This window comes from Xiphias gladius, chromosome 24 (assembly GCF_016859285.1).
Source record: "Xiphias gladius isolate SHS-SW01 ecotype Sanya breed wild chromosome 24, ASM1685928v1, whole genome shotgun sequence".
Lineage (NCBI taxonomy): Eukaryota > Metazoa > Chordata > Actinopteri > Istiophoriformes > Xiphiidae > Xiphias > Xiphias gladius.
Genome location: NC_053423.1, coordinates 11,690,382 through 11,718,263, shown reverse-complemented (window position 1 = coordinate 11,718,263; position 27,882 = coordinate 11,690,382). Strand labels below are relative to the sequence as shown.

Below are 27,882 nucleotides of genomic sequence, written 5' to 3'. Positions count from 1 at the left end.
TGTAAAATTCAAAAGGGAGCTGTTTTTGTTTTAAAAATATTTTTTAATTCCTTGAACCCCCCTCCATGGTTAGCACCATGAAATGTCTCATTAACAAACCACAGTAAGGCAACAGTGCATACATACTGTGGACACACAATTACAGCTCATTAACAATAAACCCAGAATTACAATCTTTGGCTTAAAAACATGTTTTTGTTCACACTTTGTTCGTGTATTTTGATGCTGTAAAAAAAACTCTTAATTTTCATTAAAATCATGGACTATTCATCTAGGATAACTGAAACTGAAATAGAAGCATAATGATGTATTCATCTCCAGTGTTCGTTTGTTCAAAACCTTCTCTAGAGCAGTGTTTCTGAGGTCTCAGTAACCTTTGTTAGTGGTTTATTACCTCTGCCACTGGTCACCAATTTCCCCATTAATCTGTAGCATTCAAGGATTTTCAGACGTGACTTCTAATCCCTCCTCAGTACCACATTATGGCAATCCAACCTCATCAAGATGAGTGGTCAAGGTCATATTGGAGCGGATGTCTGTGAAAGGAGCATATGCCTTATGTATTGGCATGGTAGTCATAGTTAAGAGCCTGAGAGAGCTCCTCTCACAAATGTGTGCTGATGAAAATCCCCAGCAAGATGATCATTCATGTTTAAATTGAAACATCACTGATAATGATTCAATAATTACATTGTTATATATTATCTGTAGAATTCTTTGATATATGGCCGTATTGTCCCAAAACCTCATTGCACTGTTTGAAAAACAGCCATTTCCTGGAAGAGCGTGTGGCCTAGGTTGACTGATGCCTCCATACATACCAGGATACATGATTAGAGAAAGAGTTACGGCCAGTAGTTACAATCTCTTGCAGATAAATTTATGGCTGACATATAACGATGGCATACTTGGCTGAGTCCACAGTAAATCCAAGACAAGGACTTCTGTCCTTGAGAATTCTGTTAAAGCCTCTACTCCAAAAACAGATGTACCATAATCTAAAAATGTAGCGTTCAATAACTGGACAGTCTTGCATTAATTTATTCCAATTTGCTCTAATGTTTATGCTGCCTGCAAAGGTCCATATCTGCGTTTTATTTCCTTAACTACTACTCAAGTATACTTTTTCTTAAATGTTTGCATTGTTTCTTCTGAATTATTGGGTAATTTTATCTCTTCAGGCCATTAAAAATTATTCAATTAAAACACAAAAATGAAAAATATTGCTCTTTGGTTGAACTGGTCACAACTGGTAGAGACAGTGATGACCAGTGATGAGACATGGCTTTGTTCTAAGGGGTAACAAGCCAAAAAAGGTTGTGAACCATAACTGATTTAACAACTTATGCAGGCTTCAGGAGTTGATATTCTTAAAGAAATAAAATGGGAATCACTGGCAACATGGAAAACACAAAAAATCTGAAACACAGCAACCTTGACTTGCACGATGATAAACTGTACTGTATGTCAGGTCTTCAGTAACTGGGCTAGACAACACAAAAACACACAGGTATGGCGCTGCTACAAACTGTTCGTGTTTTGTGATCTTACACCATCGTGTATATAGAGTTTGGGGATTTTACAATCCCTAGAACTTTATTTAGAGACCAAATACAGTCAAACTGTAGATGCAGGAAACGTTTAATTAATTGTTCGTAAAACAAATAAACACCAGACAAGCTGTGTAATTAATGACATCCTTAACAGCTAGAGAGAATACCAAGATCATTATGACATGATCACTTCATTGATTTGTTGCTTTAAGAAGACAGTCCACCATATAAATGTTTACTTGCATAAAATGTCTAAGTGTGCGATCTGTATAGATATCCAGTGGTGTCTTCTTCTCTGAATCTAAAACACTTTGAAGTGTCTAGGCAAAATACCACCCCTAAGGTCATGGTGTTTTCATCATCTTGCTTCCACCCATCAAATCTGTTCAGCTGTGTGCAGGCAGACTGCGGGGCATGTGTGCTGTGTGTGTTTGTCCTGCGACTGACCCATGACTTAACTCGCTGTCACAGGGAGTGAATGGCTTGCCAGCGAGCAGCTGTGGCCTTGGTGCCCCAGTCAGGCTTGTGGCCATCAAGTCCAAGTGTCTCTGCGTGTGAGGGACATAATAGTGTCAATGTTGGTGGTGCTAAAGAGCCAGTTTGTTGATGTTGAAGATTTTGACAGAGTGGTCGGCGCTGGCGCTGGCAAGCTGGACCCAGGAGCTCTCTTCCTCGACTTCACTCTCTCCATCAGTCTGTCCATCCGTCTTGTTCTCTCGACCTGCATGGCCAGCCCTGGGCCTCCAGCGCAGCCTCTTCACTGCCAAAGCATGGCTTTGTCTGTGAAAGGATGTTATGAAGGAAAACAGCAGAATACTGCTCTGGATAGCAATAAGCATTAGTATAATTACCCAAAAATGCCCACTATACATACTATACTACCTCTCCCTCTCAAACAAACAACATGAACAAAAACACAATAACAAGAGTCTCTCAGAACAGTTCTTAGATTATTGGTCACACACACACACGAATAATAGGGAGATTTCTACCAAGTGTCTTTAAAAATAGCCAAAAAAGGAGAGAATATGTCAACAAAGTTGATTTCAAAATTTGTGGTCCTGAGCAGCACTGAAGCCAAACACCTTTGTGAAACCTATCTGAGGTGGAAAGCCTTCTGATACAAAGACAGTGAAGATACGTGTCTTCAGTTCACTTCCTGAGCTCTACAGGCGATGACTCACACACCCACGTGGGATACAAAACACACAGAAATGCACACAAGTACCTGTAGATGCCTCCCCCGCCCAGCTGTCTCCCAGTTTGCAGCCATTCAGCTCCAGGACCCTTCTGCTTTTTTCTCCATTACACATAACAGCCATCAAACTGAAGCCACATTGCTGTCATTTACATGTGCTGCCAGTGGCCATTGGAGGCCCTTCATCTGATGATCTTCAGATGAACCTTGTGTGTGGGTTTGTGTGTGTCTATGTGACGTAAGGATACAAGGTGTCTGTTTCTCCACAGTTGCTCCAGTCATGTCCGCCAGCAGGCTCCTGGCCAGGGCTCCACCTGTAGAGCAGGATTCTGCCACGCTCCAAGCCAATTGCGAGCAGGTAGCTGTGGAAGGCACCAGAACACACACAAACATGTATGTATTACCGCCGACCAAACTGACTACTTCACTGACTACATTGATTTCTATAGCTCAAACCTTACAGCAATGACCAAGAAATAAAACTGAAATTGAAATTTTAGATTCTTTAACCAAATTAAATTCCATTTTACTATTCACAGGATTTAGATGTTTCATCTCGGGCTTTACATATAGAATCCAGAAGTCTGGGTCCATGCTCTACACTCTGACAGATAAAATTTTATTTTTATCAATACTATCCATCAGTTTACAATGCCCTCAAGTGAATTCAGGTCTCCCTAAACTGGTTGACAAGACTCATAGCTGGATCAAAATATGGAATCAATTTTAAAACAAGTAGTGAGTTCTGTGTATTAGTGCTTGCAGATATAATTCACATATCTGGTTGCTGTGAGCCATTTTAATCATTAGTTAATTCATTTCCTCCACCCATCTTCTGCTGCTATTAACTTGTCATAATACCTATTTCTGGGTCACTGTTACATCTTTTCAAATGAAGAGATAAACATAAACAGGTTATTTGAGATTTTTCCACAGCCTAAAATAACATCTACACAAAATAAAACGCAGACAACCACACTACCGGTACTATCCTGGTTTGTCAGTAAAGTGATGCTTATTCATAAATTTGGCCATAACATACAACAATATAGGCTTTCACATGTGATTGTGTGCACATGTGTTTGTGTTTGTGTGTGTGTACCTGTTATCAGAGCAGAGTACAGGGCAGAAAGCTACAGCGGTAGCAGAATCACCAACATCCAGCACCGAGGAACAGGGTTTAATCTCAGGAGGAAGTACAGGGTCTCCAGTGTCCTCTAATCTGCACGGGCCCCACACTATCACCTGGACACAAACACATACACACACAAAAAAATCAGTTCATCAGTTTACCACCACTTTTCTTTCCATCACTTTCACTTTCACAGCTAATTGTTGTTGTTTTTTTGGTTTATTTGTTTGTTTGTTTTTGAACGAAGCCAGCATCCGAAAATGACCTTCTTGTCCCGACTGGATGTCACAAAGTATTTGCTGTCAGGGCTCCAGTCACATGACCAGATGATTCGGCTGTGTATGGCTGTGTCCTTCCCTGTGCGTGCGTGCAGCGAGAACTGTGGCTCTGCATGGAAACAACACACACAAACAAGAACAGACATTGCATAAAAAATGAATTCAAACTCAATATTGTTACACCAGCCCCAACTCTACTTATATTTTGTCACATTTCATTTATAGAGCAACGCATTCATGCTCCATTTACGACAAGAGATGAGCTGATAGTTAAAACTTTGTCATGATTATTGTAGCATGACATCAGCATGTCTGCTTCAGTGCTCTGAGGCAACAAAGGCTCTCCCGGGCGACAAATAAACAACCCAACAAGACAGAGAACCTCATTCCAGCCCTCCATTTCAGTCAGTTTTGGTTTATGACCTGCTGCTGTTTATTTCCCCAGCCTAAGTCATTTCAGACCCCAGATTGGTTTTCCCCAGAGAGCTTGTTTGTATGCTGCTGGCAGCCGCCTGTCTGCACGTCCGCAGCAGTGCTGCCCTCCACTGGCACTCTCTCACACACACACACACTCTCACACACACACACACACACACACACACACACACACACACACACACACACACACACACACACACACACACACTCTCTCTCACACACACACATACACACACACACACACACACACACACACACACTCTCTCTCACACACACACACACACACACACACACACACACACACACACACACACACACACACTCACACACACACACACACTCACCAGAGCCAGCACGTAAAACCACAGTCTTGCCACAAAAGTCTGATTTAACCACCATGTCGTATCTGTCTGTGCGCTCACAACATTCTCCCTCTGCAAAATACACACACACATATTTGAGGGCGTGTTGTTTGGAACACGCAGGTGTTGCGCCTCCCTCCATTAACACTCTCTTTTGAGGACCCAGAGGGACATGTTGGGCTGTTGTATACCACCACACAGGGAGAGAGGCCAGACACAGACAAAATAAAGGAAAAAAAAGAGACAGGTTCAGTTAGAGACAACTTGCAAAATGCATCAAGAAGATAAAAGAGCAGCACATGAGAGAGGCTACACAGATTAGATAGACAGCTGTACAAAAAAAAAAAAAAGAAGACAAGAGAGGAGTGAAAGGTGACAGCGTCTCCTTAATGGAGATGTCTGGGTGCTTGACCCACGAGGGAGAGGAAAATGGAGGGAGGAGGATGTGGTGAGACAATACAGGTAGGAGACAGAGAAGAGGTGAAGATAGAGGAAGTCAGTGTGTTTGATCGGCTCTGACTTCGTTTAACCTTCCCAAGTATGTTCTGTGAGACTGCGTTTGTGTGTTCTTCACAATTACCTTGAGTGATTCAGCAGCCAACCAGAACAGACGGGACCCAACCCCCCTCCACAACTCTCTCACACACACACACACACACACACACACACACACACACACACACACACACACACACACACACACACACACACACACACACACACACACACACACACAAAGAGGAGAGTGCAGGACTGCTTAGCCTCTGTCAGTGGCCATTACAACCGCCCTGAGCAGCCAAAAGAGCCAGGAGATGTGTTACCAGGTGCAGGTGGAAGGGAATCCTCTGAGCTTAAACGTCGTGTTCTGCTCACCTTGGATACAGCATCAGGTTATTTGTCTGAGTCAGGGTGCTGAAGTCCTCTCACATAAACAAACTCTCCAGGAGCACACTCATGTTTACAACAGAGGCCCTATAGGAGGTGAATGGAGAGCGAGGATACACAGGTTCTGCTTTTTCTTTGCTGACTCTGGGCCCTGGCCAGTAGAATTACTGATCAATATTAGTGCTTTTTTTTTGTTTGTTTCAGATTTTAACTCTCTTGTTCTAGGTTTATAACTGTTTTATGTAATGACAGTGACTAAGAAACAGTGTTTAGTGCAAATAGCTCACATCTGGCCACAACCTGATCTGGGACCATATTGATCAAACTTCTAAAACTTACACTAAAAAAAGTTCTCCCTTGTGTGGCCAGAGTAACACACATTCATCCAAGTGTAGGAGAAACAGCTCTCAAGTTATTACATGATAGCTATCGACATGTTAAATTAACAACAATCTAATACGTTTATAATATATGAAAGAGTAGAAAATATGGAGTAAATTAAAGAAACTGTCTGAAATGGAAAAGGTAAAATAAAGACAATGAAGATGCATGGAAATTGATTGCAAACAAAGTCGATGCCAGCTACAGTGTATTTGTGTTGTATGAAAAAAAAAAAAAGTGGTTTAACACCCTATCAAACATTCAAATCAAATGTAAAAAGTAGGCTACAACTTCAGGGAGCTGCCCTGTATACACTGAGTAGGGGTTTTGGGCCCACAGATGAATTCTCAATTGCTGTGGTGACCTTCTAGAAACAAATCTGTTTCACTAACCATTAATGTCACCATCACTGAGTTAAGTCTCAAAGAGGGCGAAGATCGCACAAAACAGACAAAATGAGTGATACAGATAGCTAGAAGGGAGGCTTTTAGAGCGATACATAGGAGTCTGATATCAAATCAAAGGCCCAAAACAAGCTGTCTGTATCTATTCAAACCAGGGTTGCACAACTCTAGAAATGTATTTACAGCATTGGTATTTTTCTTCCGCATCTTGATCCTGACATGATACGCACAGATTTTGATGAGCTATCGCAATCCGTTGCAACTTTGCTATGCTGACGAGCCCTATGGCAAGGGATGACATTAAATGAAATATACAGAAAGGCATCTGTTGGTATTCTGCATAGTTATTGTCAATCTGAAAGCTCCTGTACTCAATTTCAAAGCCCAGATACATCTACTACGCAAAGCATTACTTGCAATAAATATATTAATACATTTGTATATTAATACAAAAGGGGACAGTAAAAGAAATTCAAATTGTGGTCAATTTACATAAAAATGCAGAGAATGTTATTAAATTTAAAATTAAATAAATATGCTTTCCCTTATTAGCTCCTTTTATGGACTACTTTCAGTCAACGCATCACTTGTTCTTCACAGTATTAATTGGGGGAGTACTTCCAATGAGGCCAGCTTGACTTGGAATTTGATTTGAAACAAATCTGCTCAGAGGGTTTACCTTATTTTAATTAATTTGAATTAAGGGAGCTGCTGTTGTCTGTCATTAAGGCTCCAATATTGTCTCTTTGTCTTGAAATTCACTCAAACACATTTTTAATTAAAATTAATTTATTTTCAAAATACCATGAAGAACTATTATCTCATCCTGAACTGCAGTGCATTTGAAAAAAATCCTGACAACTCAATAAGACAATTCTTTAAGGTGGACCCCCTCATTAGCGTCCGGTCTTCCCCCCTTCTCACCTGGACTTTCAGGTGTAGGAAGGTTTCGTCTCCATAAAGACCAGGTGCGATCACGAGACACAGCTAACAGGAGTTGTGCGTCAGGTGAGAAGGCCATCTGGGTGACAGTGAGGGTGTGGGATGGCAGCGTCTGCAGCTGACGCCACGTAGCTGTACTCCACAGCAGCACTGCTGCATGCTCAGCTTTGGATGCCTGGACAGACAGTTTAGATTAGTTCAACTTAAGCTAAAAAATACACAATACAGCATCTTTAAAAAGTATCTTAAAACCCACGTTTTCTTTGTCAGGGTGAGAAGGTGGATGAAGTAGAAAGGAAAAGAGCCGAAGTGTATGTGTGGCTCTCTGTGTGTGTGTTTCTGTACAAACAAGGTCGAGACAAGGTAGGTACTATCAATACCTGACTGAGTGCACAGTCTGGTGTGTGAGTTATGGTGTGAGCATGTGCGTGTATGTCATGATGCTCTGTCTTCTCTGATCTAATGCCCTTTGCTCAGGTGTGTCATGTCGTCGGACTACGACGTGGTGTCTGGCCTCAGTCACTCTTATCACACTGACCTTGCATGCAGATGCCACCACCGTTCCGGCGCTGTCAGATGCGAGACAGAACATCTCAAAGCCGTGGCCGTACCTGGAGGAGACAGAGGAGGAAAATCATACAGAGATTCATCATGAAGCGGCACGCCGATTATGTGGAAGGACACGCAGGATCTGAAAGACGGACAGGTGAAGGGTGGATAACAACAAAGAAAGCGCTCTCAGTCTGGCAGAAAATTAAGTATTCTGTTATTTCAAAGCGTCACACCAACAATTTCCAGGCTCGAGTCATCACCGCTTGCTGACAGGCAAATAAGCAGAGTACGAAATTAAAATGCTGATCTGCAATGACTGGTCCTTCTCCTGTTTACTGAGACAAACAGTGATGATGTTCCAGCTAATCACTCACAGTCTAATTACTTTTAGCTTGCTTACTATCCCCTGGTTGCTTTAAAATGTCAACAAGTGAAACTGCAGGTTGCAACTCAATGGAGAGAAATTCCTCCCCAACCAGGAAGCTTTCAAATGCTGCAGCAATTTGGCCACAATGGTGAGAGCATTATTTATGCCACAAAAATAATTCGGCCACTTACTCATTTTAATGTTTCTATTATGCACTAAATGATTCAAGCGGGTGAAGCCAAATGGAGGTTGAAAAATGCTTTTCAACACACAGAATGCCCACACTTCGAATAAAGGGCCACACCATACGTCATGTTTATGGTGGACTGACTGGTAAATGGATTTAACATTGGCCACAAATGGAGGCAATATATTCAGCCTGGAGAAGAGGCTCATGGGATGGCAAGAAGCTGGTTTCTGGTTGGCTGATGAATACAGGGAGGGAGTCAACCAAGAGCTTTGAGAAGTTCATCATTTTCATAAACAATAAACTCTTTTATGCAATCCCAAACGATCCCAATTCTATCTGGAAACGTTGCTTCATTAAGAGCAATATGGAAACTCTATAGGGATGGATGTCTATAGTGAAAGGAAGTATATAAAATGGAAATAACAGTATGTTGTGGAGACTGTGGTTTTAAATTGTCTCAGTACTCTGGATATTGTTTGTACTAGCAGATAATTGAAATACAAAGACAAGTGGAGAGGGTTTGGATGTGCTGTTAGCAGAGACACATTTCAATACTCACAGTTTCTGGACCTCAGGCCAGAGCGTGTTCTGGAGAAGATGATCCTCTGGTGGGGGCTCTGCACACACACAGAAAAAAAAAAGAAAAAAAACACAGAGTGAACCACAGACTTCAAAATCCTTACGTAACTGTCATTTGCATCGCCCTGAAAACTGAACTGTTTTAAAATTCAAATACAACCAGTTTCCAATTTACTAAATGAGGATTACACCCAAGTGGCTATTATAATTTCCCTCTTTTAAATCGCTGTACTGTTAACCTAAAGAGTGACAGATTGTGTGCATGCGAGTATGTGACTGGCATGCAAGTTAAAGGGAACGGCTGCTAGCTTTTGGGTGGGGGGGGGTAGTCAAATCTAGCTGGGTACCGACCCTTTCCATCACGCCACAGGCTCTTCACAAGCCCGTGCTGTCTTTGCAATGTATGTCATTGAAAGCTACACTCCTCATGTTTTTCTTATTGGTCATCGGCTTTCCCTTTTGCCTAATTATTCATTTGACTCCCTGCCCGTGGAAGCCAATAAAATGAGTGAAAATGCACTGTTAACAGCTGTCTCCGCACTTGGTTGCTCCCTACATAGCCCCGGGTCATCGATACTTAAACTTTGCAATCACATAAGCATGCTTTTCTATTTAGCATTGCAGATTAAGGAATGGCTTCAATCATGCTGATGACAGTCCTTCAAACCCTTTAGCCCAGGGGTTTTAAAGCACAGCGCTACGTTCTCTTCATTTGACTCTCATCCATTTCCCATCTGCCTATTTCCTACAATTATTTTCTCTAGTTTTTCTTTGTTTCTTGTATTCTTCTTTTCCCATGTCCTCACTATACATCAGTTAGATGCAATTTCCCTTCCCAAACCTGTCTCGTATTTCTGACTTTTTTTTTTTTTTTTTTTTAGATTTTCAGTTGTTGTGGACTTCTTCTGCATTTTTTTTTTTTTTTTGCTTCTGCTTACATCGCTGTTTCCTGTCACCTCTTCTTCCTGCGCTATTAGCCACCAACCCTTTCCTCTCATCCCCTATCCTGCTGTAATACCGTCGACCTCTAACAGACCTCAGGCACTGTGGGAGTGGAGCATGGTGAGAGCCGAGAGTAATAACTAACTGTCCATCTGGCTGCATATCATTGTCTCTTATAAGAACATCCAGCGACAAGCAGACAGGAACTCTTAAATTTGTTCTGAGGCTGCTGAGCAATGAGGAATATGAATAACCCTTTGAGGCTGTAGAGACTCCAAAACTATTTATCAGGGAGCGTTACATTGAATATGAGTTTACTCAGATGACTACAATGTTTCGAAAAAGACTGCTATATTGGAGAAATACTTGAAAGTGTATTTTATGCCACTTTACAGTACCAGTCATTTTGAGCGGGTGGAAGTAAGACTCCTGGTATTGATCAGATACACTGTTGAACTGCCCCTCTTCTTCATTGGTTTTTGGGACAAGGTCACCTGTAAATTACAATAAATTAAAATTATATTTTCTGTAAATATATTTTACTATTACATTAGATAAAAAGAGTGGAAATATTGAACAAACCCTCAATTTCATAAGGAACTGTTGTCTCAAGAAAAATGATTACCAGACAAAAACTCAACCTGAGCACTGAGACACTCAAATGCAGAGCTGAGCAAGTATTTTACCTTGAAATACAGCCTTGTTGGACAGACCCAGAGCAGGTGTGCTGGCTCCTTCTGGAAGGTTGGCAGAGTCCTGGCAATGAGTAGATAAATGAGGGAACAGAGACACAAACACATCAATAACCAAGCAGGGTTGTTTTTTTTTTTTTTTTTTTTTTTTAGGGGGAGAAGGCAGTTCACTCAGCACATTTTACAGTGGGAAAATAAAGTGAAAGAGACACTACCAAGATACTTTTGGTGAGATCCAGTCATAGAACAGAGGGCAGATGTGGCTTTAGAGGTAATGGATTCATTCCCTTGACTCCTTCTACACATGGAATAAAAATGACTTAAAAATATAATCATAGATCATAGTTTAATCCGGCACTCACACTGGATGTCAGCAGCTTTTCTCTTGATGTCCCAGAGATGTTAGCAAAGTTCTCCACAAAATTACGAGGTGCTTGAAAAACTCTCAGCACCTTCTCATCCGCTCCAGACACGAACTGAAACCTTCCGACCATGGCCAGACACTGCATATCGTATCCGTGGATCTGTGGCCGTGAGATTTCATGCCAGGTTGCCTGTAGCATGATAAAGACACAGAAAGATTTTGTAAAGATCCTAAGCAGCTTTGGTTGCCAAGGGAAGTTTCAGCGTTTCAATAGATCCTCTGATGTTGTGGGACTGGGTTTCTCGTTTCTATATCCAAGTATTTAAAAACAAGCAAAATATAAAATTGATTTTCCTGTTCAAATCTAACATTTCCAGATTAAGATGCAAAGTGTTCTCACAAGGGAAGATGGAGGGCTCCACTACAACAACCGGATTTCCTTTGGCACTGGCATGAGCTGGCAATAATCCAAGTGGCATCTTGAATAATGCAATGAAGACTGGAACATTGATTATTTTACTAAAGCTGAATGTTTTACCCTGCCTCTAACAATTTTACCTTGATAAACTTGAGGTGAAGTTATTATTGGGCTATGTAAACCTTTACTCTGATGTTAGCAATAAATCCAAAGACTGTCCTGTAGTACTACCGGGGGCTGATCAATCAATCCCAGTGAGTCAAGTCTGGAGTCTTTCCCTCAAAAAATAAGATAACCTTTAGGAAACTCTTTATTATTAAGTTACAGCCTACTAAAATTCAATCAGGAACAGAGATTTAACATTTTTTCAGGAAACAGCAGCAGGTAGAATATATACTGAGTACTGACTATATCCCCCATGGGTTAATACAACTGGCAGATGAAGGAGGTGTACTAAATAACCATTGCTTACTGGGGACAATAAGAAATAGAGAGGCAAATAATGTGAATGGCAAAACATTCCTAAATCCCATTGTCAACATGTTGATGCCATGTGTGTGATAATATCAATAGCAGTGTTTTATTCGGACCTCTAAACTGTACCGTTTTGTAAGGAATTCACAGTGTATTCTCAATATTCCTAATAGGACTGAACGATATGATGATACTGTATATGCTATACCGTTTATACCAGAGTAACTTTCCCTTTAATACCTCTTGTTGTATTTGGCCATTGTGAGTAATGTTGCAAGTCAGTGAGCAGGAGTGCTTTATGGCCGTACTCACTCAATGTAATGAATTATCTTCATTTCTTGATTGATTTTTTTGTACTGGATTAGCCAAAAAACAGACACTTCCATCTCGTACTCTTGAACTATGCACATAAAACATTTAAACCCACTAACTAAAAAAAGACACTTATTTTGAGCTACTATCAGCTTTGCAAATTTGCCTCTACTTCAACATTTTATAGGTGAGATTCTGAGCCTAATTTACCAGTTTGGCATCTTGTTTCCTCCATGGAGTGAAGAGTCTGGTGGTCTGGTCTGAGCCCACGCTGAGGATGAACTCACCCTCAGGATCCCAGCTGAGGTCCTGGACTGCATTGAAATGACCTGATATAACAACTCCAGGCCTCCACTCCCCCTGGACAGAGAGTATGGTAATAGTCATTTTACAACTTTCAGCCACGGAATTAACATCTAAACCCCCCTCGAGAACCACAACCTCTGCCACATGATTTTAAGCCCCAGGGTATTATTGGCAACTACATGAGAGTGGCTGATTATAATTTAGGTGTTGCCGTCTGAGAAGTCAGTCTGAATTAGCTATCAACACCTTCAGGTTTGCGCTGAACTTTAAATTCACCTGTCAAGCGGGCATAATTGCAGTGCAGTTATCTCTGAACTTACGTTTTGACTACAGACCTCCGCTCTTTCTCAGGGACACCCAACAAAGACACGCGCTTAGCCAGTCAAATTGAGTGGCAGACAGGAAACTTGGTGTGACTAATTACACGAATCACTGTCTCTCATACACTGTAGCTATGTAGCAATACACTCACACTGAATTTTATTTCAAACACACTTCACAAGTCATTCTACTATTTCAGGAAAATGTCATACATTTCTTTTGCAAAAACAATTCCTATATGTGTATTCGAACTGAATAAACTACAAAAATACTAGAATTACATTGATTTAAAACTTTAGGTGCTACTGAGGCCATGACTCTCACCTCTTTGTCTTGGTCATTGCACCAAAGATGTAGCGCTCCATGAAAAGCATGAGCCACAATCATGGATCCATCCGGACTCATCTGGCAGCCATAGAAACCCAGGGTGTTGCCACCAACCTCCCCTACACGCACCTGGTGTGATAGGAAAAAAAAAAACATGTTGTGGGAGCAATGATTACTGATCAGAAAAAATCAACTCATCTTCCTTGTCAAAACATTTGTATCTGACATCCGGTGGGTGAAGAACATTTGGTTTCTGGGTCAGAGTCACTGGCTTCCTGTAGAGAGAGATGGAAGTAACCTGAAACCACATACATGTGCATTAACTGCCACATATGGAAAGAAAGCAACTGAGTAAAGTAAGTTATTTTTATTAAAATGGAGCTATTTCTGAGAGCCATGAATTCAGCACATGCCGTCATCCTGTGTGACATTCAGACACATAGCAAATAGCCTATGCTTTGTCAAACAATTGGGTTTTCTGTAAAATCTACAAGCTCAGATTTATAGAGAAGAAGAGAGAAGGGGAAAAAAGTTACAGTTGTCAAATCTGTTCTCAGTCTCCCACCAACTAACTAACAGCCTCGATATGTTGGATACAAGGAGAAAAAACAGCAAATTAAGCTGACAAGTCAGATGAGAAATTATGCAAAATGGGATTTATTAGAGTTGAATAAACTGTGTTGTGTTTTTTTCTAACAAAATACATTTGTCTAATACAAAATGAGAGCAATTGTAGCACAGCATATCACATTAAACAAATAATCATGAAAAATGGCAAAGCTTGAGAATACAGAAGGATTTACATAAATTGGATTTGGGTGAGAGCCTGCAACCCCTGCGTCACATTCACAGGGCGGATCATACTTACAGTGTAAACCCTCCATGGGGTCTGAGCTTCCACTGAAAAACCAGTCCAATTGAAAATTTGAAAAAAAAAAAAACCAAACAAACAAATAAAAAAAACTGCTCTTTTAGGATTCTCACCACCTGTCCAGTCCCTGCTTTTGTCTGTGAAGACAATTCTGTATTGAATTTTGTTGATTCAAATCGCTACCTGGGGCAGAAAGTGCATCAAAAGTGATTTAAGTACAGTTACCAAATACACTGACAAATGCAATCATTTAAACTTTAAAATTAACTTTCTTTAAAGTTTTTTTTACAGGGTGGAGAATACAAAAAGAAAAGAGACAAATAAGCACATTTAAAGTAAACAGAATTGTGGGAAGATGACAACTAAAAATGAACAATATTCAACCATAATGAGAAATAAATAGCTTCTCATTAGTTCTAAAAATGTAAAAAATGAATTACTTTATATCCATTCATCCTTTCATTGAAATAAATATCCAGAGAGAACTGAAATTACATAATTAAATACAGGAAACATGACGGTTTTAATGTCACATCCTACTGCTTGTATAATCAGTAGAATTCAATGCAGGATTATGGGACTAGATGGAAATAACTTCAAACAATGTGGACATTAATCAAAACACAAAAAATCTGAATAAATAGGAATTCTTTTTTAAGCTACAGAGAGCTTTTCGAAGAATGAGCTGTCAATAGTTTGACCTGTAACTCGCTTATACAAGAAAAAAATTAGCTTCATCCTTGAAATATAATGAAACGGTGCAACAGAGTAATTCTACACCCCTGCACGAAGAGACATTTATAGTCATAGCGCTCAGTTAAAATCATGTCAGAAATTATCATCATTATCTAATTGATCTTTTGAGTTTATACCAGTCAAAGAAAAACTATTTACTCAAGGACTTTGACAGTATTTTGTGGACCAGGCCAACTTCTCATCACCATGAGGAACTCAAACAATTAAAAGCTTCATCGAGCCCCGAGGCCTTTGGAGGTAAACTGGGCCCAGAGGGGAGATCCATTCAAATCGATAGCAGCAAAAGCAGCCCTAAAGAGCGCTACACTGCTCCCTCAGCACCACTGTGGTCTGCATCCAGATACAGCTATATTATATCTCTACCATCTTTAATTAGCTTGTGCCTTAAATTATATGAACGTTGGCTGTGAGGAAATTTGAGAAGTGCTAATTTCCTACTCGAATGATTAATATCTGAAAAGATATACAGCTTAGTCTGAAGTGAGAACATGTTTAGCTGCAGCAGTGACCTGAGGCAACACACAAGAACGTGCGTGCATCCATTACATGTTAAACAAACAAGCTGAAAGGCTACAGATAAACACACTAGCAGAGGCACACACATAACTTAGTAAAGTAAAGCAGTAAAGTGGTGTCCTCAATCATCCGGCCCTCTTAGGGAGCTTGCGTTGGTCATCAGTGACCTTCAAAATAATGCCTGTCTGCAGGCTGAAACACAGCGGAACTAATGACAGCAATAAAGGCATGCTTTCACTTTGAATGGCACATTCCTCCAGCCATCCAGAGAGAAAGAGAGACAGAGGAAAGAGGGACAGTCAGGTAGAAGCATAGATGGTGAGATTGAGAGAGAACAAGATGCAACATTAAGCAGATTGATTTTAAAATTCTGCACACAAGAGCCGGCCATAAATCAGGCAAAAACTCACGGAGGCATAAAGCCGTCATCTGTCTTGTTTACGAGAGTAGGAACAATATGGATGCATGGCGTACCTTATCGCTGGCCAGCGGGAGTATGGGGGAGGAACAGAACAAGGACAGCAAGGAAGGGAAGGCATATATCATTCTTGGAGGGAAAGAAAGAGGGTGATGAGCACTGGATAAGCTTAGCCAGGCCGGGAGCAAAAAGAGCACAGGTTTTCAAATCAACTTTTCTGGCTGACATACTGACCGATACACCGAGAGACTGCCTACTTTCAATTTCTCTTTGAGTAAGGGCAACAACTAAGGATTATTTTCATCATTTTATAATCTGTTGATTTTCTCTTTATTAATCATCAATCGTTTAGTCTCTAAAATGTGAGAACATTTCTGAATGCCAAAACACTGGTGAAGGCTAGCCATACATATTAAACAATGGGCTTAAGGTTTCCATTAGAAAAGGTTACTTGTATATTAAAACCAAAACTGGACATGTTTGAAGAGGTTTGGGGACCATTTAGTGCTTTTGTAAAGGTTACAGACTTCAAAGATGATCAAGAGGAGGAATGAATGATCCTTTGTGTAAACTTTGAGAATTTCTTGCATGAGTTCTGGAGACATTAATTATGTGGGGGTGATTAGTTAAATATTATTGGATCATTTATTTTCAATTTAGAAATATTTTATTAGGAAAAATTATGAAAAAACAGCTTTATCTTTGAGAATAAACTTTTTCTTGGTGTTCTATGCCATTAATATTTAAATGCCTTTACATGTTCTATTGTTTAAATTGTGTGTATAATGTACATAAGGCCATGAATAATACAAATATGTATACACATATCACAATATATGTATGTAACATAGCAAATTTGAAAAAATGTCCCAGAGCCCAATGTGACTTCTTCAAGTTTCTTGTTTTGTCCAGCCAACAGTCAAAAACCCAAAGATATTCCATTTTCAATAATATGAGACAAAGAAAAGCAGAAAATCTTCATATTTGAGAGTCTTAAATCAACAAATGTTTTGCAATTTGCTTAATAAATGACATATCCAAGCATATCCTTGCTTCAACCCTCTGAATTGCTCTCCATATCTCAGCTTTTTTCAACAATTGCTGAATTTTCTTTCCTCAGAGTAAACTATTAACTCAGTTAACACTCCTTTCAACATTGCATGAAATCAAATATTACTCCCATCCATACATTCCAGTATATAGAGACCAGCTAGATATTCAAAAAAAACACACACACACACACACACACACACACACACACACACACACACACACACACACACACACACACACACACACACACACACACACTTCAAAAATTCATTATTTCAAAAACTCATTTTGGTATTAGTGTATTTTTCTCAATCTGCCACAAAGTACACAAGCCGAGGTCTGAAAATAGGTTCTCTCTCAAACACAAAAACACACACACAAACTGGCAAACCCCTCCGGGCATTGTGGTGGCCCGCTGTGGTCAGTCTGAGATGTTAATTACCAGTGTGTCTCGTTAGTAAGATGTACTTTACGCAGCGGTGGGCCCCGGCCACCCTACTGCTAACCCCACTCTCCATTAAATCTCACCAATTACTCTAATCAGTGTGAAGAAGTGGAGCACTTCTTTTTAAAAATCGGCTAATTAAGACACACATGGCTGGTCATTTAGCGCTGCGGAATCTGCTCTGCCAAAAACTTCAAAGTCCCATAGAAAAGCCTCTGTGAAGCCTATTCGGGTTACAGAAAACACTCAAAAAGGACCAGAGGCCTTTAACTCTGTCTAGCAAGTAAAGATAGGGGCGAAATGTAAAGTTATAGTCACTGACATTTCATTGTTGCACATATGTGTATGACAGAGCTTCACAGGTTAAGCTTCCTTTGTAGGCAGGGAACCCGTCAGTTCAAAGGGTTTGGTTCTTTTTAATTCTTCATTTTAAAAGAAAAAAAACAGGTCAAAAGGAACAGAAATAGAGGGAAAGAGAAATGGAGAGGAGACTTATATGCTATGCACTTTCACATTCAACAAAAAGGTTATTCCAACTATGTATTTTTTTATTTTTTTATTTTGGCATCGAAGGAAAAAAGCCTGAGCTGAGGAGGGAGACCGGCTACACCAGACACCTACTGCTGATTTTCTCTTCCACTGTCCTCCTTTGTCTAATCATACTAAGAAGAATATGTGACATCAGCGCTGGCTTCAGGCCATAATCATCGTCCTTTTTTCAGAGAGGAGAGTCAAGACTTTCATGATTTCTCCTTTCTGGATGTGAATGATGAGATCAAAGGTGCAAAAATGTAACTGATCAAGTGTGAAATCTTTCTCATCACCTCAGAGTGTGATCACACTCTGTGGTGCCTGCCTTGGCGAGGTGAACCAATTCTGTGCAGAGGGATGTGTGCTACGTGTGCATTTGTGGGATATATTCTAGGAAGTCTGTATGTGTGAGCATGTTTTTGTCAGCAGTTTGTGTCTTGATATTTTTTCAACTCGGTCCATAAGTAAGTGTTTCTGTATTTCTTCGGGTACCTGGAAAGCTAATCTGAGGTACTCCTGAAAAACCTGAGAATTTGCCAGTATTATTTAAAAAAAAAAAAAAAAAAAAAAAAAGCTGTGGGGCAGATGGGCAGAGAACTGCTTTTTCTTTGCCATCCACACTTGTGTTAAATTTAGCCCCATTCTGGTATAACAGCAGCTGTCGGCAGCTCATAGAGACAATGTGGAGGGGAGAGAAAGGAAAGGAGAAGAATGATAATGTGAGAGAGAGATGAGACAGGAGCAGAGAACTGGAGGCAGGCTGCGGAAAAAAAGAGAGGGAGGAGGAGGACAGAAAATGACGGAAGGCGGATGTGGGGAGTGAAGGGGAACGACTGATCATGGAGGAAAAAAGTATTAAGGAGAAAGGCAGTGGAGAGGCTATGCCACATCTTCCACCGGCCTCTCCATCCTCTGTCGGATGAGTTGGGGAATGGGCCGTAAAAGAGGGTGTTCAGTGTGAGTGAGTGATAGAAAAGAAGATGGGGGAGGACAACCTCGGCTTGTATAAACTCACAGTGGGGGGCCGGGCTAGGTGCCTCTTCATCACTGTCTATCAATTCTATTCCTGACACCTCAATGTCAGGGAGAGTGGGAACCGATGCAGGGAGACTGACAGCAGGAGAGAGGACACTGGGGGATGGTTCGAGCTCCGGATCATGTCAAGAGCTACCGAAGGGGAAGCTAGCAGAAATACAGTGGGGAAACTGGTGTGTTGGTCTATGTGGATGTGTGTTCCCTGTCTGTGTGTGAAGGGTTTGTGTATCTGCACACACCATTCCGGTCAACACTGACCTGCTCCACCCAGACTCCAGATCCCTCCTCGGGAGCCCAGAGGATCATGGTTTTGTCCATGGAGGCAGAAAGCAGACTGAGAGGCTGTTGCAATTCACCACCTTCGGGGGGAGACAATGAGACACTGGAATCTATACAGGAATCGCGTATAGCAGACAAGTCAATAATAATCAACAGACAACTATCAGTTATTGGGCCAGTGGTTTTCAACATTTTTGAATTGTGATCTGAAACAAAGTCTACTCACACCTCCTGTCGCAGGTTACATATGTCTGAGTTATAAGCTGCTGGGATATTCCTTTATCACAATGTTTCATTTTGTTTCATTTCATTCAACAGTGTGAGGCCTGAAGAGATGAAACTATCCAATATTTCACAATAAAATAGCAAAGCTTAGGGAACGGTCAGAAGAACTTACACCATTTGAGTGGCAGAAATATTTTTTTTAACTGTATTGTTAAACATTGCACAACTCCTCAGATTTACCTCTAGAACCACTGTATTAGGCCTTCTATGATTTATTATAAAAAGTGATGCCTGGTCTGGTGCATCAAATCAAGTGCTTCTTCCAAGTGTTTTTACAGGTAAAAGGATTGACCAATCAGACGTAAGGGTTCTGTGGTTAAAAGGTCTTGGCTTACCAAACACAGTAGTAGCTGCGGGCAAAAACATTTTCCCTACAAAGACCAACTGCAAAGAAAGTACAGCTCCATTTTTAAGTAGGGATTCATGAAGAGATTTTAATTTACTATTTTAATTATTATAATCTATGCTTAATGACAATAAAAAATATTGTTTGTAAATATGGAAAAAATAATCAAAGCCAAAAAAAATGTGATAATATAATAATTGCGACGCTCTCTGCACTCAGAGTTGAGCAGCTTTACTTACTTGAAAGCATATAAACATAATGATGTTAAATGTACACAAAAGCTGAGATGGGTGTGAAGTGATCTTGATGCTTTTAAGGCAACCAGAGTTTTAGCACATTTTAGCACATCTAACAGCCCTTCCCTTGAGGACTAATTAAGCCAATGACTTTTCACTGATTTTTTCTCTTTTTTTCTTAGAAATTGACATCTCTGGCTGTCTTTTGTAAGCAATAGCATTGAAAGAAAAAGGGAGAGAAAACAATGTCTCAATCCATTTACTTCCGCAGGCTGTAGAAGCAGAATAAGTGATTGAAATGTTTACAGGGTATTGTGCCTCATTCTAAAAGAAAAGGTTTGATTCTGTTTTCAACAAACACCACAAACAGGTTCTAGCAAGGACCTTCTGGCCATTATTTAAAAACATTGTGAAATGTTAGATTGTCCTAAAAATGGACCTCATTAGTTACCGATCCCTTCCCTGTTTTTTTTTTTTTTACTTTAAATCAAAGTACCTTTGTAGAAAGGAGGCTGCCAGTGGACTCCATAGACCCAGTTCTCATGACCTGCCAAGACCGTCTCAAGAGACACAGCAAACACTGAGGACATGTCTGTCGCAGGAAGACAGAGAAGTCAGATGAAGACCGTTATCAAGATATCAGTTTTATGCTATGAACACAAGCTGATGAACTGAGTAGGTATAGATTTTCTGCTTTAAAAAAATAACTTTTTTGTGGATAACTACATGTAATTCTAAATGGTAAAAAAATTGAAAAATCAATTAAGCAAATGTTAAACTGACAAAGGTAAACACACATACACACACACAGGCTTGATTCTTTTTGGAGGTCGGTAACCACCATGTGCCATTAAACAATCAAAAAGCACTTCTCTTCATTTGGTTAATTAGCACCCTTATTATAATCAAGCCAGCATTATCCGCTCACCTCTCTCCTTCACTTCAAAAATGTCCTCTTTCATTTTGATGATGGTGTGATCGTCCTCAGTGCAGGTGTCTGTCCCAGACTTGGCACACAGCCTCCACACTCTGATGAGACAGTCCTGTGAACAGCTGGCTAGTAACAGCTCCCCACCTGAGTGAGACAGAGAGAGAACCAGAAAACCTTTTCCGACTGAAAGAGTTTTTGTCAACTCTTAAACTACCTTATCAACCAAATTATCAAAACTCACTGTATTATTTGCTCTCCAGCGACGCTTTGAGGAAATGATTGTCATTATGTAATGTGTGCTTTTATTTTGGTGGTGTAAAGAGAAATGATAATATTCCAACAGAATACACATATGAAGTTATATAAGTAGATATAAAATTAATAATTAGAGCAGCTTTAATAAACATTTTAAAATCTGTTACATGCTAATGTCAGCATATTTACAATTAATAGCAAAATAGCTATAACATTCACATTGACATGCCAACGGAAGGCATTGTATGTTAGCATTCAGCTAAAACCAGAGCTGATCATGTTTAGACTAATAAAAGTTGAGCCAAGTTGGGCAATTTGGAGGTGAGCCTCACAAGCTTAGCCTAACGCAGGTACTTTAGGTTTAGATTTGAGCTGAAAGGATTAGCTGATTTATCTATTAGTTGATTCACAGAAAATTCATCAGCATCTATTTTGATAATTGAATAATCTTTTTTGTTATTTTATAAGCAAAAGTGCCAAACATTTGCTGGTTCCAGTTTCTTAATTATGAAGATTTGAGGTGGAGATTTTTTCTTTTCATATATCACTTTAGACTGGACATCCCTTGGTTTTGGACTGTTGTTCAGATAAAAAAAAATTAATTTTACAGACAAAATAATCAATCGATTAATGGAAAAATAATCATATAATAAATAATCGTAAACTGCAGCCCTAGAAGAGATTATCTACAGTTTTGACTTCTGAATACCATAATAATTGACCATTACAGCCTCAGGCAGCATGTCTAAAGACTTTTAATTTCTGTTTTCGTCAGTTATCTGTTAGAACTGTCATGGCATGAAAGAAGATTGCTCCTGACTGGTTTAGCCAGTAAGACAGCAGGAGTCCAGGGCCAAATATACATAGACAGGTGGCAAACAAAGTACCCACCACTATCCATGTGTGTCCCTGTCTCTCACATTATGTTTTTCAGGTTTAGTCCAGTGGCCACTGGCCAAGTTTTGTCTCTGCTAAGATAATAATGTCTTCTGCTGCTACCACCTAAGGCCTCCTGAATGTCAGGAGAGAGAGGAAGGCCATTACAGTTTGTAGATCATGGTGTAATGACACTGATAATAATGACAATGTTGATTGGTTTTGCTCCTTGCCTGAAACTCTGCCAAAACTACTTGCACTGGTGACTTTCTTGAGCCTGGTTGACTATTTTTATACAACACTGCTTTTGAAACTTGATGCAAAAAGAATTACCCATAGAAATGGACACTAACTTTTCATTTATTTATGACATTTAAAACATCGACATTGTCCTTCTTCAAAGTCTTTTTCAATTTAAATTGTTTAATTTTATTCTGCAGACAAATAAAAATACATTTTAAAGGGGGTTACTAAACTGGGCAAGTGAGCCTTTTTTTCCATAAACCATTTGGTTTATGAGAGATGACCAGCTGATTTAAAACTAGTGTTGAGTTTAATCTACTGCTTAGTTTGATGAAAGAAATATATGATTTTCTAAAAAAAAATAAAGATAGAAACACTAAAACAAAAAATAGCAGCATGATCTGAATACTAATATTTTACAGCTATGATAAACTGTACCTCTAGTGCTACAATCTGCCATCTGCTGAGTCATAAAAGAACAGCAAGATTTATTTAACTACTATAACAGTGGATAGAGGGTTTTGTCATTCCTATGGAGATATTTCATTTAAACAAACTTCTCTCTGTCTCTTTGCTGGCTGGCAGCTTGGCAGCCTGGAGTAGGTCATCGACTGTGAGTGGGAAGGAGACGCTGGTGGAGAGGGCTGGTTAAGGAGATGAAATAGCTTTTACACAGTCAGAACAGTGCAGTAATGAAGTGCCCTTGAAGAGGGTGACACAATTAGTAGAGCCTGGACTGGATCCATGCATTGCTATGCGCTGTCACTGCAAACAGCACACTGGTTGGTGAAGCTGGACTGAAAATAACTTGTGTAAAAGGCTACACACACACACACACTGAATAGTTTAGATTTTTTCTAAATGTTTTATTGGTCTAAAAAGAGAAATTTGTCTTTTTGCTTGCTTGCTTGCTTTTTTCTTTAAGAAGGTTAAAGTGTGCTTCTCAGCCTCTCTCATTAAATTGGTTGAAGGCTTTGACTGGGAATCTCCTCCCACCACTCAGAGTTCAGCCAATCACATTATTATTCATAATGTTATTTGTCTCTCTCAAAGCTCAATAACTACATTACCCAGCTAAGCCAGCTTTAGGTAAACCAAAGATAATGGAAAACCACAAGCTCAAGCTTTTCAGTCTTCTGAAGATAACGACCACCATATCAGAAAGAAGCAGGTAATGAGAATTAGTCTCTCTATATATACAGCAATATACCAAATTTCAATATTACAATGCTACACATGCATAACATTGGAAAACATGCTGTCTGTGGAACTCTTAATTAGCCATCAAGCTAATGTTATAACAGTACGTCAAGGAATCTTATGTATTCTTATTATCAAAACTGTCTTGTCCAGCTTGTTTTGTAAGTCCTGCTAGAATGCAACCCTTGTGACTTACTTGTTACTATTGTCAACACCTATCATAAAGATCCTGGGCTCAAATCTCAGCCTTGGTAGCATAAGAAAGTCTGACTGCGCTTGAGAAGATGCTGGTGATGTGCGAGACATAGTAAGAGTTCATTCGAAAAAGGATCTTCTCCTGAAACAATAACACTACCATTACTCCAATCAGTAGCACTCACCTATAGATACCCACGCCACTCCACGAACCCAGTCTTCATGTCCTTGCAGTGACAAAGTTTTCTGGAGCTGTTGTAGAGCAATTTAAAAAGGTCAAATGGTGCCTTCAAACTTTAGAAATTCAAATTCAAGAGTTGGCACACAATACATGAATGAGTTTCTCCTAAGTGAGTAATGATTTGAGTTTACCTGTCCGTTGGACTGCACGTACAAATGCACCCGAGAGTCGTCACCCCCGCAGGCCAGTATGGGAACTGCGAGAAACGTGGTTTAGGTTTTCACAGCCACGTAAGTACACACACACAGGGCAGGCTGCATTTACATCAACTCTACATCTAGGTTTTATAAACAGGCGCAAGGTGGAAAGGAAGGCGGGAGCACAGCATCAAACAGATGAAAAGCATGTAAACTCTGCGTTTCAAGACACTTGAAACGCAGAGTTCTTTTTAAATATGACATTCGGTTACAGGCACTAAAGCAGTGGTGCAAATTGAGATGAAAGACATGAGAGGAAAAGTGTGTGTGTGCGTGTTCGGTACACAACTTAAAGGATGTCTATGTGAGAACCGCTTAGGCTTACCTCTGCTGCCTGGCAACAGAACCAGAGAGACATCCATCATGAAACCGCTGCCAAATGATATGATATGGAGGCACTCAGCTGAAGAACACACATGTACATGGAATTAAACTTTATGATACACTATGAGTTATACTACACAACTAAAAAGAATATATATTAAGCTAAAATGTTTTTCTTTTTGTCTTTGCTTGAACAGAGTTGGTCTTGTAAAGACTGCTTTTGACTGTTCCTGTGTGTAAATATTTGGAAATAAAAGCTTTGCCAGGAGAGATTACACAGTATGTACAGACATTTCTGTCCAAAAACAACTACAAACATGTTGAGCTATCTTTAAATTTAGACATTCTCTTGTAAGTGTATGTAAAAGTGTAAAAATATAAATACAATGTAAGAGTTGTGATGCAAACTAAAAAGCTCTGCAGCACTGCAAAGGTGAGGCAACTGATCGTGTTGTTTGTAAACACTGCCATGCCCTCTATCAGCCACTAGGGGGCAGATAGTCGCACTGTAAGTGACTGAATAAAAGACTGAATTGATTATTTATTTATCAAGTAATATTGTGAGTTTTCTACTTTCTGGGAAAATTAAGTGTCTCACATCCCAAAAATGACATATCCCTGTTCCAAAAAATGCTAGGCACCAGGTGGAAAATGAACCTTTTTTGTCCAGTTTCAAAAAGTTGACTTTTCCAGAAAGTTTTTTTTTTTTTTTTTTTAAATTCAAAATACTGACAGTATCCAACAGGTTACCTTAGTGGTTTCTAATTTGGCTTTTTATTCCCCTAAAAGTGGTCAAGAAATAAATCTAAGGATCATGAAATGATTACTTGGGCAGAGACACAAGCAAAAAACATTGGGAACCATCCAAATTAACGACTGACAATCCCAAAATAATGCTTTAAAACACTATCATTTTGTACAATTTCCAACATTATTATGGCAACAAAGTGCCGTAGCACAACAACTACTCAGATGGACACTAAAATGTATTTGCCATTTTTCGATTGTCTCGTACCTTCTTTGTTTTCATGGCAGAGCCACAGTCTGACTGTGGAGTCGGATGCTGAGGAGGCCACCAGGATCTTTGAGCCCTCCACGTAGATGGCATCCACAGCATAAATTGGACCAGTGTGGCCATTACACTCCACTGCCCTGCTGAACTGGAAACAGTAGAGAACATTTTAGAGCATATATCTGTAAAGAAAAGCAGGAAACTTTGAGTCAGAGACACAATTTTGTGCAGCAGGTGGCTTACCTTCTCATTTTGAGCCTCCCAGAGGATGAGCTGATTGTCTGACCCTCCTGAGACAAGATGACTCTCCAGAGCTGTGACAACAAAAACAACACAGGTAAGTGAAGATTCACTTTGCATATGGTGAATGTACTTTTGTGCACTTTTGCCCTGGATCTGTTTTTCATTGCTTGGGCTATGCCACTTAGTTACAGTTAAGGTAAATATTAATGCTATTGCATTCAATCATATTTTCAAACACTAGCATGCTAACAACTTTGTGGACACGGTTTGGGGGAGGCTTTCTGAGTTCCTAGGGGTATGTTTCTTTGGAGTTTGCTGTGAAACTTACTGGCCTGCACTGAGCCCTGACATTAACCCCATCCAACAAAACTTTAAACTAAGTGTTTTAAAGCTACAATGAAGAAGACTAGTTGAAATCTTACAAGTGACTCAATTGTACATCCATACACCGAATTAAGTTAACTCTTGGTAAAACATCTCACGTCTGCCCACACACCCGCCTCTCTTGTTGTAGTGGCAGATCAAATGGTCGTGACTAACATGAACAGATGAGAGCCATGTGTTTGACAGGTCCACATCAGCTTCCTCCCCCTCCACACTCACCACAGTCCTCTCTGTGAACCCACTGGACTGCATTCACTCTGCCTCTGTGTCCATTCAGCACAGCAACAACCCTTCTCTCCTAAAGCAGCAGTAAATGATGCGTTTATTAAGTTAACGAACAAAATATGCGTTTATTTACAATTACAGAAGGCTCGGTTATCGTTAGCTGTGACAACTAACAACGGAGACTAACTTTACTACCTGTGGGTCGTACAGAGCCACCGAGTTACATGTCCCAAAAGCAATGGTTCCTCCACGACTCCAAGAAACAACATTTGGTGTCCTGTTGGCACAACAAGCGACATGACATGTTTCAATTACAGGCGCCGCCATCTTGGAAACTGAAGTTGTGGTGTTACTGTAAATATGGCTGTAGTTAAAATCCTCCGTGCTAACAATGGTTCCGCGCCCTGCGGTCTACAGTTCGACAAATTTTGATGAAGGTATTGTTTAAGAAACGTGTTCACGTACACAATATCTTACATAATAATCTTTCTTATTTTTTAGTATGTTTTAAAGCAAATACTGCAGCATTTTAACTCACTAAAATGCACTGCTGAGTAATGAACACTAGATGGCGTAGGACAATCACAAAATCCAGAGAGGGTACTCCATTTTAAAAATGAACACAAGGACTTTATTGATTGCCCATTTCTTGCATATTAATATTTTACTAACTCTATAGATGAACTTAATTAAAATAATTGGATAAAACTGCATGATGGATTCCTACTGCAAAATGCCCAGTGGGATTAACCAAAGTAGATTGTAGTATTAAACATTATGATCGAATGTATTTGAAATCATTCTGTGAAATAAAGTGAAAAGGGTAATAATGGGGTGATCCTTTATAAGTTTGTATATATTTTTGTCTTGACCCTCATACTGGCAGTCAAAGGTCAGATCAAACGAGAGCTGTTGGGGATTTAGTCATGTATGGAGACATTTCAGCAGGATGGATGCTTGGAGATTTGAACATTGGTCTTCTGTCTGAAGGTTGGTCCCCACATGCATTAAGCCAACCCACATCTGTCTAGTGTCCGTAAATGGCAGTGAAGACAACCCAAACATTTACTGATCTGTAGACAAATAGGAAATGGCAATATTGTCCTCTAATTGATAACTATGCTATGTTTCTTTGAAAGGTATAGCAGTATAATTAAAGCTCTTTTAGCACTGTTAAATGTTTTAAACTTTAAGCTTTTGTATCTGTTTCGCCTTGGTCTGATCAAGACAGAGGAAAACCAGATAAAATATACTCCAGTGATTATAAACCAAATTCCTGATGAGATTTTACATTATTTTGAAATTGCTCCAACAACAATCAAAATGCCACAGTTTACATATACAGCTACGTCGGACTGTATTATCCCC

At 39.8% G+C, this 27,882-nt stretch overlaps 1 protein-coding gene across 1 annotated transcript; it reads right to left on the bottom strand.

Moving 5' to 3' along the window:
* Positions 1–62: 62 nt before the first annotated feature.
* On the bottom strand, positions 63–26,855 carry elp2 (elongator acetyltransferase complex subunit 2). The gene is made up of 22 exons (XM_040122258.1): positions 26,710–26,855; positions 26,509–26,587; positions 25,906–25,976; positions 25,666–25,810; positions 24,652–24,729; positions 24,261–24,325; positions 24,074–24,140; positions 21,117–21,263; positions 20,685–20,780; positions 19,301–19,401; positions 13,415–13,546; positions 12,674–12,823; positions 11,258–11,449; positions 10,890–10,959; positions 10,602–10,697; positions 9,242–9,299; positions 8,112–8,184; positions 7,556–7,748; positions 4,149–4,270; positions 3,854–3,996; positions 3,000–3,113; positions 63–2,333 (listed from the first exon to the last, which is right to left on the bottom strand). Exons 1-22 carry the CDS (start codon positions 26,839–26,841, stop codon positions 2,141–2,143), a joined length of 2,517 nt encoding a protein of 838 aa, XP_039978192.1. The 5' UTR covers positions 26,842–26,855; the 3' UTR covers positions 63–2,140.
* Between the last annotated feature and the right edge of the window lie 1,027 nt (positions 26,856–27,882).